The 19,290-nt window shown below is 45.7% G+C and overlaps 2 protein-coding genes and 1 long non-coding RNA gene across 4 annotated transcripts; 2 read left to right on the top strand and 1 right to left on the bottom strand.

Annotated features, from left to right (window-relative positions):
- Positions 1–1,326: 1,326 nt before the first annotated feature.
- LOC100823658 (vacuolar-processing enzyme) lies at positions 1,327–3,158 on the bottom strand. The gene is made up of 2 exons (XM_014903292.2): positions 2,867–3,158; positions 1,327–2,760 (listed from the first exon to the last, which is right to left on the bottom strand). Exons 1-2 carry the CDS (start codon positions 3,023–3,025, stop codon positions 1,516–1,518), a joined length of 1,404 nt encoding a protein of 467 aa, XP_014758778.1. The 5' UTR covers positions 3,026–3,158; the 3' UTR covers positions 1,327–1,515.
- Positions 3,159–6,642: 3,484 nt separating this feature from the next.
- On the top strand, positions 6,643–7,545 carry LOC100824015 (probable calcium-binding protein CML45). Its single transcript, XM_003576474.4, has one exon. It carries the CDS (start codon positions 6,779–6,781, stop codon positions 7,331–7,333), a length of 555 nt encoding a protein of 184 aa, XP_003576522.3. The 5' UTR covers positions 6,643–6,778; the 3' UTR covers positions 7,334–7,545.
- Positions 7,546–8,299: 754 nt separating this feature from the next.
- Positions 8,300–10,880, top strand: LOC100823705. 2 transcript variants are annotated; one of them, XR_732561.3, is made up of 3 exons: positions 8,300–9,079; positions 9,170–9,216; positions 9,297–10,880. It is a non-coding gene; the product is annotated as an uncharacterized LOC100823705 (long non-coding RNA). The 2 variants fall into 2 exon arrangements; XR_732559.3 differs by having other exon boundaries at positions 8,317–8,739.
- Positions 10,881–19,290: the final 8,410 nt, after the last annotated feature.

Genomic DNA, 19,290 nt, shown 5'->3' with positions numbered 1-19,290 from the left:
AGATCGCGACCCAACACACGTCTTTCCCACAGACGGTGCCAATGACGAAGATGTGATTTTGACAATGTCCATATTGATGGACTTGTATCAAGCAAAGATTTCGAGTGTGTGTTGGCGAACTTGTCGGCTAACAAGGACACGGGGTACACGATTTACCCAGATTTAGGGCCCTCAATGAGGTAATACCCATACGTCCTGCTTGTCGGAGCTGTATTGCTGAGTCGATTAGAATGGGGTGCCGCAGAGTCTAGATGCACAGAGTCGATGAGTGCGTCTAGGCGACTTGTATCTAAGTTGGGGGTGTCTCCTTGGCTCCCCTCATGGTCCTTTATATATATGCAGGAATTCAGGTTTAAGGTTAAGTCCAAGTCGGTTACAATGAGAAAATATACTCTAATTAATCTTCATTGTCTTGAGTCGTAGGATTTGGCATGTAGACTCATGAAATCGTAATAGGCTTCCTTGTGGGGGCCCAGCTGGGTTGTACCGGGTATGCTCGAGTCGAGTACGTGGCTAGTCATAACCACGTCACGAAGCGCCTGCGGTAACTTCGTCAGTCTCTCAAATCTGACGGTTCAGTCTTTCGGAGGTGCTCATAGAGATAGGATGTGCGCGTGTTCGTTCATAGGAGCGAGTGTACGTGCGGGTTGTGAGCTTTTGCGTTTCTGGTGTGTTTATAAAAAAAAAAAAATACACCAGCACACAAGAATAATTGCAGTGTCCCGATTCTTCCTATCTTTCTTTGGAGTTGTGGGCAAGCTCGACCACCAAGTCGCCAATCGCTCTTGCTAATGTGGCTGATTCAAGTGTACAAGTCGTATCAATGTCGCCAATCGCTCTTGCTAATGTGGCCGATTCAAGTGTACTAGTCGTATCAATGGTGATGAATCAACTTCCCTTAGCAACTGTATTAATTTCAAGAGAGATGATGTTAGCAAGTAACTATGGATCCTCGTCATCCCCAGAACAGAGGAAAAGCAAATGCAAGCTAGGGGAATTTTAGTCAGAGAACACTGACTGGAAAAAGTGGAGCCCATTATGTTTATGTAGTACGGAGTATATATGTTTGGTGGGACGTCCAGTTCAACACCACAGGACAAGGCAGCTAATTAACCTGTAGCCCACATTTGAAAGCAGCAAGGTGCATCAGCAGGTAGGGAAGTATACAAAGTAATTAGCGATTCCTACCTTTGCCGGCCACCAAACCAAAAGTTTGTCTTGTGTATGGGTGGATTCCGATTCTCTTTCGTCTTAGAGTAAAGTTCCATTCGAAATGAACAGATACTTGCTTGCCCTCTCTTTTCAGGGTCTCTGAGATTTAGTGCATTCATAAACAGATTTCCCCCCAATAATTAGCTTCAAATACACTGTTTTATTCAGTACTTACACTTTTACAGTGATCCACGACTATATAAATCGACGATGCATGGAATGCACATGCCGAATACCGATCACCACAATTTAAGTGGCAGCAATCAATCGCACTGACAGGATACACCGATCATTCAGAGCAAATCAGAACACGGAAGGATGCACGGCGCAGGCCTGAGACGCGGCCCTGTCCACGGCCTCCACGCCGACGCCGGCGTTGCAGACGTTGGCGAGCGCCCGCATGTGCTTCATCCCGTACTGCGTCAGCGGCCCGCACCGCGCCTCGAACCTCCTCACCACATCCTTGAGGCAGTCCCAGTCGTCAACCAGAGCCTGCCCGGCCGGCCGCACGGCGTTCATCACCTTGGCGCCTTCCTCCGAACCGAACAGAAGGCCACCGAGGAGCTCCACGCTGCCGTCCACGCGAGCCCGCCGAGCCATCATTTCCACCAGGCGCCTCCGCGCCTCGTGTTTCCTAGCCGATCCCTCAGCCGACCTCTTATACTTGTGCCAGAAGTGGAGCAAGTCGGCGTCCCGCTGGTGCACCACGCCGGCACGGGCATTCCTTAACAAGGACGATACTGAGGAATTGCTCTTGTCGTTGGCAGGGTTGGAGCCGATGAAGATGTCGAGGCTCTGCGCGTTGATTCCCAGGTCGCCGTACTGCATGACGTGGGAGCCGAGATTGTACGTCTCGTGCGCCGAGGTCCGGTCCCTGACACGGTCGTACTGCTGCTTCAGGGACTCGGCTTTCAGGTTATGCGCGTCGCTGTCCTCCATCCAGGCCACGCTGTAGAGGTCCCCGAGGCAGGTGTCGAACTCCGCCGGCGGCGCGCCGTCGACGTCGCCGGGGCAGTATGTTCCCCAGCTGCTCTCCTCGGCGTTGGATGCCGTGGTCGCGTACACGCTGATGTTCCCCGGAAGGAGGCCCTCGAATATGCTCCCCGACTCGCACGCCTCCAGGTAGAACACCAGGCTCTTGTACCCGGCCCCGCCCGCGTGCTTCTTCTCCAGAGCCCGCACCAGGTCGTTGGCGTAGAGGTAGGACTCGTCTTCCGGCATGCCGAGCACCCCTGGCCCGCCGTGGTCGGCGTAGTAGACGAAGATGTGGTCGTTGGGCCCGCTGCTCACCACCTTGCCGCTGCCGCTGCCGGTGAGCTTGGACTTGTCGCCGAGCAGGGCAGCCAGGAAGTTGTTCGCGTTGACGTCTTTGCCCGTGTAGTCCTTCGGGACCCCCGCGTAGACGTCGCCGCCGGTGGGGTGGTTGATGATCACGCCGGGTCTCGGGTTGTCCGGGTTGTTGGCGATGTCGTCGTACATGAACACGATGATGTTCTCGTCTTTCAGCCCGCCCTTCTTCATGATCTGGTACGCGTGGCACACGTCCGCCTGCACGTACGTACCCAAGTGCATGGGTCAAGCAGTTAGCTAGGATCTATAAGGAAATGAGTAGTTAATTCGACTTAGCTAGAAGAATGTTTGGGTGGTGCTTTGCCTGGTGACGATAGTTGTAGTAGTCGTTGGAGCCGGCGATTAGGACGGCCCACCTCGTCCCGGCAACATCCTGCTCGGACGGCAGGCGGAGGAACTCGCCGGCGACCAGCAAGAAGAGCTGCGCCTGCAGGAGGAGGAGGAAGCAGGAGAGGCGAGCCATACTAGCTTAGATGTGCTTGCTTTTGTCTCTTGCTCTGGGGCCAAAAGTCAGGCCGGCCGGATAGAGATTCAGAAGAAGATCCTGCCTCTTTATATTCATCTTTGACAGTGGTGTTTCTTTTTCTTGGACAAGCTAGCTAATGGTGTGGAGTAGTTTGTACTAATATGATCGATGAGTAAAATAATTAATTAATTGAGCAGCACCAATTGATACGCCTTGCTTCTGGTCGAGAGATTGATACAGCAGCGGAAAAAGAAGAATCAAGTCGAGGCGATGTGATGGATGCCACTGTGCCAGCAACCATCTAAGCTTTGCTTCCATACACTCCCCTTAAAAAGGATTACATGTCTTAAAGCAAAATTAGTTATTGATAAAGATCGGCAATATGCACGATTTCCAACGATGATCCAAATCAAACTCTCCGTTCTATTTTCATGGAAAGTCCAGATTAGTTGTAACTGTCTTGACTTCAATCTCCTGACCTCGGTATCATGATCGAATCTCTCTATATAGGGACCCAAACAACGATGCTGATCACGTTAAAAGATCCAACCTGGTTGTTCATGACCCCAAAGTTTTTGACATATTTGGTTAGACTCGGCAACAGGGGTTACTGATGATGATCCCTTTTTAATTAGATATTTTGTTTTTACTAGAGATAGTGGTGAGCATTTGATGTTTGGCACGTAGCGTACGTACGTTGTTGTTGCCTGGCGTGCAATCTATCTCCTCTTCATTATTGACAGTGCCGTGACGGAAAAACAACATTTGTGTATGCTTGGACGCAACAAATGATATCATGATGATTAATCAGCTCCGGTACGCACGTCGATACGTGCTGTAGTGTAGGTACCTGAAGTTTTATTATCCTTTCTCTATTGTCAAGATCGAACATGTCTTGCCTTGATTGATGCTGCATGCTAACGCCAAGGACTGAATCAATTGTGTCTCAGCGCCCCCATCCATCCATCCATCTCAGGAAGCTCAGGCTTCAATCAAAAGCAGACAGCTGATACGCATCGAACCGAATCACACTTAATTAAACTGCGATACTCCACCGTTGACAACAATAGCAGCAGCAGCCTTTCTTTCTTTCTTTTTCTTCTTTTTTTGAGAAGAGCAGCAGCATAGCCAAGTCGCCTACCATTTGTCACGGGATTTTCGAGTTAACCCCGGCCCATGAGTTGGCCCTGCAGCCGCTTTTGCCACTCCAAGTCTCCAGAGTCCAGACCCTATCGCGCTGTTGCGCACCAGTTCTCCACCGGGCCTCCCTCAAAAAAGTTCTCTGCCATCTCAGAAAACAAAGTTCTCCACCGGGCCGTTTTCCTTATAAAACGAAGGGGAAAAAAAACTCCACCAGGCAGCAACAAAACATACGACGTCTAGGTTTAGACAACACAACCATGGACCTCCTGTCAAAAGAAAAACAGCAATGGGCCGAAGCAGCTTGCCTCGGTACATCTTCAGAACCTCAACCTTGAATGCGTGTGACTCATTGCCTCACTGTGGTAATTTGCTTTCCTTTGCCTCAGTCAACCTGGCCCTTATGATGCCCGTGTGTTCTACGTGTCTTCAGTCTGAATTCTTAATTAGGAGATTTGTAGATTCTCAAAAAAAAAGGAGATTTGACTTCTTTATTTTTCAATATAAAAATCTATACGTCCTAAAAATAAGATGTTCAGTTTTGTCCAAAGTCAAATCAAATATATAAAAAATTCTATCAACATTTATAAATCTAAATCAGTTTTACTAAATCTGTCCAGATATGTGTCTTTGTAGTATACTACTCCTTCCGTCCCAAAATAAATGACGCGTCACTTATTTCAAAAGGACCTGGTAAGCAGACCAGATTCTGGGAGGACCTGTGGGTAGGCGATACCATTTTAGCTAATAGATTCCCTAGATTGTACAATTTAACTTTCAGTAAGGGAATTACTGTTGAAAAAGTTGTACAATCCAATGGACAGTGTCTCCTGTTTAGAAGATCTTTGTGGGGGGAGCTGGGTCTTGCTTGGCAAGAGTTGCTAAGCATCATCTCTGCCACTACACTGTCTGATAATGTTAAATGGATGGTAGGGGAGAAAGGTTTCTCTGTTAAGAGCACGTACTGCTCTTTACGGACATGGAAGCCAAAAGAAGCTTATAAGAAGCTGTGGAAGATGAAATTGCCTGCGAAAATTAAATTTTTCCTCTGGCTTGTGATGTGGGGTAGAATTCTTACCAAGGATAGGTTGAGTAGGATGGGATGGGCTGGGGAGACCCAATGCATGTTCTGTGCAGGGGATGAAAAGCTGGATCATCGTTTTGTCACCTATCCTTTGGCCTGTTTTATGTGGAATGTTGTTCATATTGCCTTTGGAGTTGGCCCTGCTCCCAGATCCATGGATCAACTGGGGGGTGGATTAGCCAGTTCTCGGGATACAGTTAGGAGCTGCTAAGATATGTCTTGCAGCTTTCTTCTGGACTTTATGGAAAACTCGCAACAGAGAGTGTTTTGATCATGTCATCATGTGTTGCCCTACGATCCTTTAGGGGTCCCAATAGAGCAGGAGGAACGCACACACCAACACTTGCAGTGGTGACTGAATTTACTATTTCCTTCGGCCGGAATTAGTTGTCGAAATATTACATGTATTTAGACATTTTTTACACATAGATAAATCTGTATTTAGGCAAATTTGAGACAAGTAATACCGATCGGATGGAGTACTTTTCCGTTGTCCTTTTATTCAGTTGGCAGGCCTGTTCCTGCTCATTCTCCTGCTCTAACAATTGGCATCGGAGCCGCTTGGGTTATCGGTGACCATGTCTGGCGGCGATCGCGCCGTAACCACCCCTACTTTGCCTACGGTTCCGAGGCACGCTCCAAGACCAAGATACAAAGTCTGTTCCATTATATTTCAACAATGGAATCCGGTCATGTGGTCGCAAGGAAAAAAAAGAAAGAGTCTCGACTGTATTGAAGACGCTGTAGCATCTCTATCTAGCGGACGATCAGGCATTCGTCTCAGCCAAAAAAATCTGCCCCTGCTTCGTTTCGCCTTGTTCACCACGAAATCCGGTCAAACGCTAATTCACCAACCTTCCGTCACGCGCGCCCGTTCACAGTCGACCAGTCCACCACCGTACCAATCAAAACCAAATCAAATCAAATCAAAGTTCAACCAGGAGGAATCCGACAACAACAACGCAAGACAGAAAGCGTGCCGTGAAGAAGAGCAGGCGAGCAGTCGCACCAGACGAGAAGAAAGCGACTTGGTAAAGGAGAAGAGGCTGCGTCCTGCGTGGTTTCTCAAGAAAAAGGAGAAGAGGCTGCGTGGAATTCCAACGCCAAAAGCCCCAACCGAGACGGTCAAGTCCCCGGTGGGGTGACGTCGACCCGCCTATGTTTCCACGTCGCGAAGCTCCCACGAAACCTGGCTGCGAAACAACCAAGGGCTGGCACGACTATTCCGTCGCTTTCCCACAACTCCGCGACCTCCTCTCCATCGGTCGGTCCCGCGTTTCCACGACGCCTCCCTCCTTCCTTCCTTCCAGGAACCCTCCCGCCCCCCGCATTCTTCTGCCGCCGGTTCCCTTCCAACCGCGCCTTTCGCGATGCTATATATGCGATCCCTTCGCACCCGGAAACAGAGCATCCATCCAAGACGTACCAAGTCGCAGAGGCAAAGCAAGAGAACGCATCAAGGCACAGTAAGAATTAAAAGCAGAGGGGAAGAACCCAAGAAGCAGAACAAGCAGATCGATCGAACCATGGACATGGAGATGACATCTTCCTCGGCGCCGGGCACGTCCTACTTCAACCTTTCCGTGGCGCAGGCCGTGGTGACCCTCTCCATCAACGTCATCCTCGTCTGGCTCTCCGCCATCATCAAGTCCTCCTCCTCCTCTTCATCATCGTCATCATCCACCAACCACCGCTCGACCGAGGCTCCCACGACGGCCCCGGAGCCGACGCCGGCGGCGGCAAGAGGAGGAGCCCCGGAGGTCGACCTGGACGTGGTTCTCGGCGTGATGGGCGCGAGCGGCAGCGCCACGTCAGTCGGGTACGAGGAGGCGGCCGCGCTGTTCGAGGAGGAGGAAGCGACCGTGGAGGAGGCCGCGGCGGCGTTCCGGGTCTTTGACAGCAACGGCGACGGGTTCATCGACGCCCGCGAGCTCGGGAGCCTTCTCGGGGCGCTCGGGTTCACCGCCGGCGTCGCCGAAGCGGAATGCCAGCGCATGATCGACGCTTACGATGAGGACAAGGACGGCCGGATCGACTTCCAGGAGTTCCTCGCCTTCATGGAGAGGAGCAGCAGCTCGTGAAGCAGTGGCCGGATTGACTTGGTCGGATTCTTTGTTTTGTTCGTTCGTTCGTTCGTTCGTTCGTTCTCTTTTTTTCTTGGCCCGGATGGAGCCGAATGATGCATACAATTACAACCCCGTGTATATTCAATTCGATTCTTCATACACTAAACTGTATGGAATTATAAATCGTTGAGCATAATATATAGACTCGGTTGAAACATTACTCCGATGATCCGATCCATGCATGTCAAATGTCAGTCCCCAGTTTCTATTCGTGCGGCCTCCGCTGTCATGTTCAACCTTCATGTACTCCGTTTATACAACCTTCGAGTTTCGCTACGGTATGTGTCATGCTTCTACCACGTACTTGGTTCACACTTCGCATCACGTTCTCCGTGTTGATAATGTCAATTGTATACTCTGACTAGCACACAAATGGGTAACAACGAAACATTCATCGATGAATCACACTATGTCCATCGATCGAATTGGAACAAACGAGGGAAGAATTCAAACATGGATCTAAAATTGAAATAATAATCTCCTTTCTCTTCGTCACGTGCATTCTTTTTTTTTTATCTCTGCGGCGCCATCTTATTGGAGATGTAAGTTCTTTTTTTGACCGCTCTTATTGCCTTTTGGCGATAATCGAACCTTCTACCATTGAATCAGGATCTACCCTCTATCTCTATCTCTATCTCTATCTCTATCTTTACTATTTATAAAGTCATCAACATGTTTTTTCTAACGGCCACCCCACTAAACGCACACAAAGTACTAATAGTTCCACAATCAGACTCACTAAACACAGATTATTTGCTAGCCGTGTGCGCGTTTAGTGATTCCTGTTGAGGCTGAAATTTCGTCCCAGGAGAATCTTTTCAGCCCCGAACCGTTCTTTTTATTTCTTTTCTCCTCACCGAGCCAGTCTCGAACGCCCGCCGCCTCCTCCTTCCCTTCCCCTGCAGCCGCCGCCGCCGCCTCCTCCCCCCGCGGCCCGACTCTGTCCCGCCGCACAGCCCGCCTCGCCCGCCCCCACCCCCCTCCTCCTTCCCTTCCCCTGCGGCCGCCGCCTACTCCCCTCCCCGCTACCTCGCGTCGCCGCTGTCACGGCCATCACGATCCCGGTCTGCGCCCGGCCCGCGTCACGGCCGTCGCGTCCCTGGCACGGCCCACGCGCCGTCTTATCCCCGCACTGCCTCGCCGCCGCAAGTACCGCCATCGCAGCCCCGTCGCGCTGCACAGCCCGCTGTCGCCGCCGTCGCGAAAGCCACCGCAGCCCGCCGCTGCCGCCACCAACTCCGCCACGCATCCACATCCTGCCCGAGCTGTCGGCAGCCCTATCCCGCCGCCGTCCGTCAGAGACAGCCCTGCCTCGACGCCCATCGGGTATTCAGGCAAAGACCTGATTCGTTTGCATGCAAGTACGGACTACTATCTATTGTTTCTGAGAGAATTCAATCGCCTGCTTTTACGATTTTCTCCTTTGCCCTCCTCCAATTGCAATTTCTTCCCGGAGATCAATCGTTTCTAGCATCACTGTCAACGAAGTAGATGAGAAACAGTATGTTAGTGTGTTCACAAATTAGATACATGTGTTTATTGTGACGGGAGACAGTAGATTTCTTGGATACCACTATAGAGCTGTAGCCAATTAGCAATAATTTTTTGTTTCTCTTATGGATAACTCAAGTGATCTGTGCTTATTGAATTTATGGACCTAGACTAGATGGAACTTGTGGTGAAAATGCTGTCCGTTGTCAAGTATGTGCTGCTAGCTTGAAGGCATTTTTTGTCATTTAAATGTTTGGCTGATTTGCTTGAAATCTGCTAACCAAACACTGTAAAATGCAGCTTCTTATTGCTAGAGGAGCCAACCTTGCTGCACAAACTGCTAGCGGGTATGATTTTGAATTTCTGATACATATGAACAGTCATTGCTGTTTTCATCATTATGATTTGGTTAATTTGCCTCATGCAGCTTGACCCCATTAATGGTAATCGGTAGCTCATTCATGGCATAGAAACTCTCTCGAGGAAATTCTAAGCAATGAACCAGAGGATCGACTACGTACTCTTTCCTCTCCCTATCCATGCCTCCCACTTATGAGTATCATGAGCATTGCCAGGTTGTGGAATCCCATCAGAGCTGCCCCGTTACTGTAGGGGTAGTGAACTGATTTCACAAGACAATAGTACTCTGTATTCCATACTTTGTTCATGCCAGCATCTTCCTGACACAAGATGACCATATCAAGGGCTCTCTGAAGTCTGAAGGATGAAATGCAAGACTACCTGGTTCTAAATCTCAGGTCTGTAAACCTTTTCAATACAACTGAGACACAATGCTTTTGTGTTTTCTGGAAGACAATGAAAATATCTCAGGTCTCTGGCGTATGCTCTCCGAAGTCCCAACTTCACTGAAAGTGGTACAACTGAAATTCAGTATTTTCTGCTCTCCTTTGGAACCGTAGGTACAGAATTCCACTCTTCTTTTATAGTTCGTCTGGTTCTTGCGTATGTGTTTTTGGCTGTGTGTACAGCGTTGTCCTTGCTAATATAAATAGGAATACATGGCTTTATATGGTTCAATAGATTTTGGTTTCTTTTACAAGCGTGTATCTGGAGGTCATATAACCTTGTGTATTTTGATATACAGTTTAGTTTCTCTTGCTGCACCTGCATGCCACTGCTGGTGACGTAGGCCGTAATCATGGAAAACATGGTCTATTATGAAAATATAAATATACGTGGCCAGCATCTGCAAGATGATATTCTGGAAACCTGTCTGAAAACTTGACAAACAAAAGAGAGAAAAAGGAAAACATGTTGAGCTGGTCCTAATTCAGTTTCAGGGGATACTTGCTATATTGAGTGCAGATATCTTTTTATCTACAATAATTTAATATTAGCAGATCTGCATAATCACTGTGTGTCTCTAGAGGAAGCAATGATTTTCTCTATGGAATATTTAGGTTATGATTCCTCCAATTTGATATGTTGGTGCCATTGATCAACGTTGTTTCTTGCTTCTTCGTTCTTTGCCAGGATACATGTTTCTTATTAACGATTTAGCTAGCTACTATTCCGCAGGATCTCAGACCACGTTAACTGATCATCCAAGCTAACCGCGAGTTCTGGCGGGCATCCTTGCCACTGTTCTCCACCCCAGTACTACACTTTTGGTGTTTAGAGTTGGTATAAAATGTTTCTGGCTCACATTGGCATATTTCTTTGCAGGAATATGGATGAGTTAAGCAATGGATGACGTTGGTGTTTGTTTCTGGTACTGACATAAATGGTTAGGATGTGTTATTGGTAATGGTGGCATGGGAATTCGAAATGCTTGTTGTTGTTTCCCATCCCGAGTCAACCAGGGCAGACTACTTACTTTTAAAATGTGGTCCTACTAAAGCACAATCGTAATTTGAGCGGAGCGAGCGGAGCGTAACTCAGGGTTTGGGTTCAGGGTATGTCATTTCTTCTTGGAAATTCAGTTGTAAACCTTAATCACGTATCCATGTTGGTTCAAATTTGATGATTTTGAATATTGTTTATGTTCGAATGTGATAGGGATCAACGTGATCCAAAAGGGTTTTAGGCCCAATCTTTCACAGCGATCAACGAACAAGCAGATCAGCAACCGAGCAAAATCAATCTGAAGTAATCCAGATCAAATCCCTTCAATTTCTCACGTTGGAGCTGATTAGAATCAACTCCACCGCAGGGCATAACATCAGATCTTCAAGATCAGCAAACAAACACGACGATACGTGCCCACAAATAGTGGGACTTTTCTGGTCTATTCTTAATCTCGAAAATTCAACTTACCTACAACGACGGCTACCAAAAATCCTTTATAGGGTGACTCTAATCCTAATCGGGTTGGCCAGGGCCCATGCCACAACTACGGCCCAAAGGCTGACTCAAAGTGGTTTTGGACAAGCCCAAAAACCATCAAACAAAAACAAAGTAAAACACTTCAGACTTTAAGAAAATAAAAGACTCGAACAACTCAAATCCTAAACCGAACCAAACTTCAAAACTAGTGGTGTTCTAAAATTGGGCTTCACCTCTTCCTTAGTCGAAACTTCAACGCAAAAAGATCCAAACTTCAGAATATATGGAGTTGGTGAAATAGTAGGGGTAGTCGATACCCTCCCCTCATCAGAATGAGATTGATTCAACTTCAAAGGTGCATGTTTTTTCTTAAAGGTCATGATGATTCAGATTCGATGATTTTATGAAGAAAATGTGGGCATTTTTGGAGGCCCAACTTTAGCATTTTGGATTAAAAATAAGATAGACAAAAAAATTTGTAGAAAGACAAGTCGTCGTATAAAAAGAGGTACAACAATTCAAGTTGTCACGTATTGTGAGAACGTGCGTTGCACGTGCAAACTCACTATTAGTAACAAAGAACAAAGAGGAGCGAGATAAAAAAAATAATCAGCACCGAGAGGAATAACATAATATGATACAAAAGAAAGTAATGTCAAATATTCCGTGCGTTTTAAAATATAGAATGTTTTAACTTTGTTCTAAATCAAAGTTCTTTAATTTTGATCAAGATTATGAAAAGATATATTAATATCTGCGACATCAAATTAATATACTATGAAGATATATATTATGATGGATTCGATAAAAACTACTTTAGAGTTGTAGATGTTCATAAATTGTTCTACAAACTTGAAGTTTGACTTAGAACAAAATTAGGACATCTTATATTTTAGAACGAGAGGAGTAGAAAATAAATGGCCGAACAAAATTAGGAAATCTTATAGCCCTAGGGGGTACCTATGCCTGATGGTATAATGTGTAAAGCATTGGGTATACGACGGCCTTATAGCGGAGGTTGTCGTATACTCGGTTGACTCTTCAGGTGCGACTCGTTCCTATATTAGAAGAGGTTTCGAGAGGGTCTCTAGCCAAGTGCTCAGGCCAAACTTGGGCTCGCCTCAGACTTGAGTAGCGGCGGCGGAGCGTTGCTTGGTGGCGGGGAGAGTTGCAGGCTTCAGGAGGCTACGCCACCGGAGAAAGCAAGGTGAGGTTGGGAATAGAGCAGCGCACGGGGACAGATATAAAAAATAACGATTCGACCTTTGTAACGGCAATCGACGGGTAATATCACCAAACTCAGCCTTTCGCTGTTCGAGGAGGCTGATTTCCTCTCTCCACAAAAATGAACTAACAACTGCTTTGCTCCCGGTTTCACGATCCTCAGATTCCTTTTTCCTGTTCAGTGCGGCTACGTCCGATCCGCTGAGTTCGGAGCAGGAGTGCTGCCAAACAGAGCATGATTATGAACTTTCATGAAATCACACTATAACTAACACATTTCTTTTTGAATGTCATCATTTCAATGGAATTGTGTCTCATTCTACAAACTCATATGTCAAACAAACATGATTTTTGAATCTAAAATTCAAATTCAATCAAATAGAATACAATAAAAAAATTTGAGTTCATTTCATTTGCCATAAATTTGGGTTCATTTCATTTTTAGCAAATGAACTGAACCTAGGGATTCCAAACGAACTATAAGTGTAATTTTTTGCACGTATGGATTACTTTAACTTTTTACTGTTGATTTAAAGAGAGCATACGCGAAGCCGTTTGAACTCTCTTCTAAAAGGATGTTCAGTCCAGCTATGTTTTATCGTTCTAATTTTTTTTAACACAAACGCATTTTACTCGTATATTTGCGTTGAACCGCCGCGACATGCCGTCAATATTCTGGATAACTAGATGATACCACGCGCGTTGCTGCGGAAACTCTTGTTTTACTCCATAACTCTCATGTAAGGATTAGAAAAATGACAATATTATATATCATAAATTTTGATTGCTGAGAGGAAAACTGAATACTTTATGCACTTTAAATCAGGGAACATCTCTAAATTTCTGCCGCTTACAATGAGAAAAAGATATACTCCATATATACTGTTTTGCTCTTTGTTACACATCGCGAAAAGGGGTTTACCTAGATTTTGGTGACATTACGGAATAAAGCGTGTGAACTATTGTTCTATATGGACCAAAACAAATTCAACTTATATTTTCATATCAGCATGTCCCATGAAACCTGAAACATGATGCAAAAAACTAAAGAACAATAAAAATGGATCAGAGCCTACAATGAACTAATGAAATTATCAATCAAATGACATTTGAAATAGTCTGATAGAACTGGCTATAATAACTGATAAGCTTCTAGAAAAATGAGAAAACTTAACATTTGGTAAGAAAAAGTTAGTAATACATGGTAGTGAGAACACAAACTCGCAGAATCGGTTTGCACTATAATCTATATAAACTTGTTGAAACTACTGCACCCTACGAAAGGCAATGAAAAGTAACAACTCCGAGATATATGTGATAAATTAGTAAAGAGCAATGAAAGAGTTATTTTTGTTAATCAAGTTGGTCTGATGATGACTTTCATTGAAGTATTTAACAGGGCAATCCATATATATAAGCATAATATGTTGTTTGCTATTTGTTTGCAATTAACACACTAAATATATATTTTTTGCGGGATGACATGGTAAATAATTAATACTCCCTCCGATACATAAAAAGTGTCGCCAACTTAATTAGTACAAAATTTGTACTAACTTAGTACTTATGTTATAATAACCTAAACAGAGAAGATAAATAAGTCTAAGTGATCATTACATGTTCTGAATATTCAAATATGAATACACTGAAGGTGTTGAACAGAAGTGGTTCAGCGTCAACCAATGAACCAAAGGTGGACAACCTGAAATGTTTATACAAAGCAGCTAATGGAGAAAAACGTGTTATTTGTATCCATCGCTTTGAATTGGATACTTCGGGAAAAACTACAAATGGATGGCTTCCAACTGAACAATTTAAAAATTCATGCAATTGAACATCTTTCAAGGAGAACTGGGAGCAGATAAATGTCTGTGGTTTTACTCCGAAATCAAACATTTGCTAGGAGATTGAAGAAAAATAAGAAAGTTTACATATGTTGTTGGCAATAGCTTGCAAGCATAATACCCATCTTCTCCTGATCTGTCCAGTTCATTGATGTGCAAACACGCTGTAAATTTGAGCCTTATAGATTATTAAGTCTACAGAATACAAACAACATGGTATGTCAGGGGAGATGACGCATGCAAATGTTATTGAACTGAGAACTTCGATCAAAAAGCGTCCAGCTAACTTGTTAATAAAAAGGAAACATATGCAATAAAAAATCGGTTAGACCTTGCACCGGGAAAACAAATCTCTTTAATGCAGAGAACATCAATATCAGATGCATTAGGCATTTCAGAGAATGGAAAATACCATTATATGAGCAGACACCTGATATAGTATTCAGTGATATTATATGGACATGAATTCTTCAGATTTGCTGGTACAAACAGACAGATTGCATTGATGTCTGTACTTGGACTCTGAAAGACAAATGCGAGATCATCATATACTACAAAAGTGCATCAGATTTTCTATGCACAACCAAGGCAATTGATTAGTGAATAATATGTAGTGGGATCCAGTGAGCAAACCTACTTTAAACATTAAGAATATTAATCCTTCTATATCTCCTTACCTGCTAGGTAGACTCATTCTACCGAGCATCTCACGGATGGACCTATAACATGGATATCAAACTATAGCAGTCGCTGCAAGTGGAAATCATGCAAAATTATGTATCAATAATACTTGAAGTTCTGTACCAAGGAAAAAGTATGCACAAAACCAACACAGAAAGGTAATTTCAAGTGACCAGTTTTGGTTGATACACCTTACATCAGTCTCTGCATGCCTCCTTTGTTTCATCTCTATTTGTTGGACTGTGAGTGAACAGGGAAAGGACTAAGGAGAGAGGGAGTAGCGCCAACGGCATGCTCCGCAACTTTCATGGATCCTTAGACACAGCTAAGGTCGCCTCCTCTAGTTAGCGGCCAGAACATGCCACGATCTTGGGTGCTAATTGGTGAAAGCAGATGTTCAATAGGAGAATAATAGATCGACGTGGTGGTATGGAATGGGAGGAAGATGGTGTAATGGTGAGAAAATGAAGCCGCTGCATAGGTGAAGATCCTGGTGAGAGAGGAAGAGGATACGCCAATCGTTTGGTTATGTGAAAGAGGACAGGACTACGCCATTATGGAGATTAATTAATGGAGAAGACGAAGCAAACAACGGCACAGTCGCAGGGGAAACAGCAGCACGGGAGTAGCAGGCGAAACGGGAGCACAGTCGGCCAAATCGATCGGGATTTTTTCTCCTGTACAGGCCACATCGGTGGAGTCTGGGCTGTTTTCCCCTTTCTGGTGGGCTGCAAAGGCCCAGGCGATGCGCATGTCGGAGACGACAAAACAAAAACCAAGCTGCGACACGTGAACGGACGGACGGAACATGGAAATAAGGATGAATGCTGACGAGATAGATTGCATGTGCAGCTTGCTAAATTAACTGCGCTTCTAGTGGATTTCAACTTTTTACAGAGTATAGATCCGATGTCTCGCGTATTTTCTTTTTCTTCCTCTTCCCGAGTGAAGATCGATACACGTCGCGCCTGTACGGTTGAGATACGCTCCAGATTTCGATCCATTGGCCCTTACGGCCTTTCCCTTCGGGGCATTCCTGTCCGCACAGCCTTTAACCATTCTCGGAGGGGGGGCCCGCGCCAAACCAAGATATTTTCGCTGGCCCAGCGTGATGGCTGAGCCCTCCCTGTCCACACAAGCTGCTGCGTCGACCTTGAAGCAACACGTGGAATCTCAACTCGTCCAACTCATCACCGCTCCTCACATTCCTAATCTGGAAAATTTCTACGTTTACCTGCCTTGTCCCAACTCCAGGCGCGTGCTCTCCCAAGGCCAGATCAAGATCAGTCTCTATCTCTCTCTGCTTGAGTGAGATTTACATATAAATCTTTACTATCTTCGTTAAGTGCACACCGTTCGTTCACCACCAAAAGAGTACACACCAAGGCAACTAACAAGGAATAAACACAACTTCATCTTTGAGGAAGATAGCGATAATGTGCTTCTTTATGTTTGTAATTGAGCTCTTCTACAGTACATCAGTACATCGGAATTAAATTGGGTCGTCCGTTTTTTATATCTAAGGGTTCAGATTTGTTGATACTGCTTAATACTCCAAGTGAGAGGTGTGGAGTGTTAGGACGGTGTATTCAGAAGCAAGGGCAAAAACGTAATCTAACGACATCGGAAAAAAATTGCCGACAGCTTTCTCAAAATCTCAACCCCCTCCCCGTCGATGTGCTCGAGCTGTCGCACGACCGGTTGCCGCCGCCGCAGACCACCTCCTGAGCTCCCTCTACCGCCGCCTCTGGTCCTGCCCCTTCCTTGTGCACGCCGCAGACCGCTTCTGGTGCCACCCCTTCCTTGCGGACTTCCAAGGGCGGAAGGCGGGGCTCGTCAGGCCCGGCCACGACGGCTTCGACCAAGAGCACAAGCCGGTCGGACGACTCAAGGGCAGTGCGGCCGCTGAGCACGTCGACAACGAGCGGTGGGGTCGTCCACTGTGTCGCAACGGAGCAAGCTATACGAGGAGCGCAGCCATGAACAACTTTGGGTGTTGCAGTACGACGAGATCCGGGCAGCAACCAACGACTTCAGGTGCGCACAGAAGCTCGATGAGGGCGAATTCGGCGACGTCTACAAGGGCTCCGTCCGCCTGCACGACCCAAAGGGAACCGCATCGCCGTCGCGGCGTCACGTCAAGCGCCTCAACCAGTAGGGTCTCCAGGTACCCACACGCCATGCTCTCCCGCTGGCTCCTCTCCATCTCTATTCACATTACAGCTACGACTGAATTTTTCTTCTGCTAAGGTAACTCTGTTCCCAATTTCTGCTGTGAGTGTAAGAGAAGATTTGTATTTTTGATTTGGCAGGGAAAGGCGAGGACTGTGGTGGCGGCGGAAAGCGGCGGCACGCGCAGGGAAGGCGGCAGCCCCGGCGCTCCAGGAGGGCGTTACCAGCGGCGGCGCACGCGGCGAGGTAGGCGGCGGCAGGCTGGAATCGGGGAACAGGGAGAGACGAACGAACTCTGATCTTTTTTTACTTTTTTTAATAATGTGAAAAGTTTAAAATGTCCTCTCCAAATACTCCGTTTTCTCCTTACGGAGTTTTGGGTACCGAAGAATCTGCCTTGTAATTTCATTGCCTTCGAGTTGCCCCAATGTTAAAATTAAATAGCATAACACGTTTCTTATGTATTTCGGATATTGCTCATGTTATGTGAGGTTCTATTTATTCCAATAGTCATCAGGTGAGGTAGGGAAGCGGGCGACAATGAGACCCGTCGCTCATGCATGTCACAGAAATCACCTAAGCGACTTTACAGGTAAACCACATATCTTAATTCTTAAGTGAACAATTGCATTCTCACAAAGCCCACGATTTTTTGTACCTAAAGCCAATTGCAACAAGACAGCACAACAAAATGATCCAAGGAACACACTTTAGTTTGGCCATACACCCAGCATGTCTCATCTCCACTTCAATCATCTCTTATATCTTTGGTTGGCATAATCTATTGAGCCCGACCGCTCTGTATGCACACGGCTACGTGGCAGTAGAACAGACAAGCAATCCCCAAGAACAAGCACATGCTAATCCCTCATTTTGATGTTGTAGCTTGATGCAGCTAACGTAGGCACGTCGCCGACCAATCCTAACTTTATCCCAATCATCTATTTTTTTTTTGACAAAAGGAGATTTTATGTCACGGACAACAATGTGCAAACCTGCACATTTAAAGAGTTGATAACAGTTTTACGAGGCAAGATGATGGATTATGTGCTAACCCTGCACAACTATAAAAGTAAGCTTGAACATTATGAAGCTTGTAAGCATCCTGTGCTTGCCTGTGAGCTATCTTGTTGTTTTCTCTTCTAATTTTGATAACTCTTGCATCCAAGTTTTGAATATAGGAGAAAATCCGGTGTAGATTTGGTCTTATAGACCAATGTCCTGGATGCTTGATTGGGTCTTTCTTTACCATAACTTTAGCAAGAACATTGCTATCAGTTAAGAAATTAGGTTGATGTACTTCCATGACTGTTCCAATCTGTGCTGCTAGCTACAGAGCTTGAGCCTCCGCTTCAAGTGCTGAATCTGCAAATGAGGAAGCCTTCACAAAAACATAATACTTTTGTTTTCCAATCCTATGCATAAAGATACCAATGCCTGATTTATCCAATCATCGAGGACCAAGGCTTTGCACTATCTTAACATGTACAGGAAAATAAATACGCATGTAAATGTATATGTGCCATGAGGGTAGTGGTATAAGGACTGTTTTGTTTGGTTCCTGAACACATGGTACCTGGCCCGAAGGTCCTGGGTTATGACTAAAAGTTGTTTGGTTCGTGACATGAAGACAACATCCTTAACCTAGACTGACACGCTGCCGGTTTGCTTAGCCTGGCTCAGGCTTCCAGATTTGAGCGGCTGGGCTGTGGCAGCATCTACCTGAGCATTTATTTCACTTTAATTAGAGAGAAAAGCAGCCACGTGCTCACTTTTGTCTTGGGCTAGCAAACATACACATGCATGCCTGGCCAGGGGAAAAATTGTCAAACCTTCATGTGCCTGCGAGGCAACAGATTTTCTCAGGCATGGAGCCCAAGGTGGCAACTAAACAACCCCTTAGTCTATGTTGCACCATTCACGGAGACTACTCGCTACATTGTATGGATAATTTTAGAACCAGGCACAATCAGAACAAATTTTGTGATTCGAATACTTGTGTTGAGTATTTGAGTGACACGCTCTCCGAAATACTCTCAGCATGTAGGGATACAAGTCGCTACCCCTGAATAAATAAATAAATTTAAATTTACTTCAGTATAGCAACAAATAATTCAAACGGGATCCCATTCATGCTTATCAGCATATCACATTGAGGAGCATAAACAAACTTTTTTTTATAGCAGGGAGCATAAACAAACCAGTTACCTGTGT

The sequence above is a fragment of the Brachypodium distachyon genome, chromosome 4 (assembly GCF_000005505.3).
Source record: "Brachypodium distachyon strain Bd21 chromosome 4, Brachypodium_distachyon_v3.0, whole genome shotgun sequence".
NCBI lineage: Eukaryota > Viridiplantae > Streptophyta > Magnoliopsida > Poales > Poaceae > Brachypodium > Brachypodium distachyon.
The sequence above is the reverse complement of the archived record's forward strand: the minus strand, read 5'-3'. Positions and strand labels throughout refer to the sequence as shown.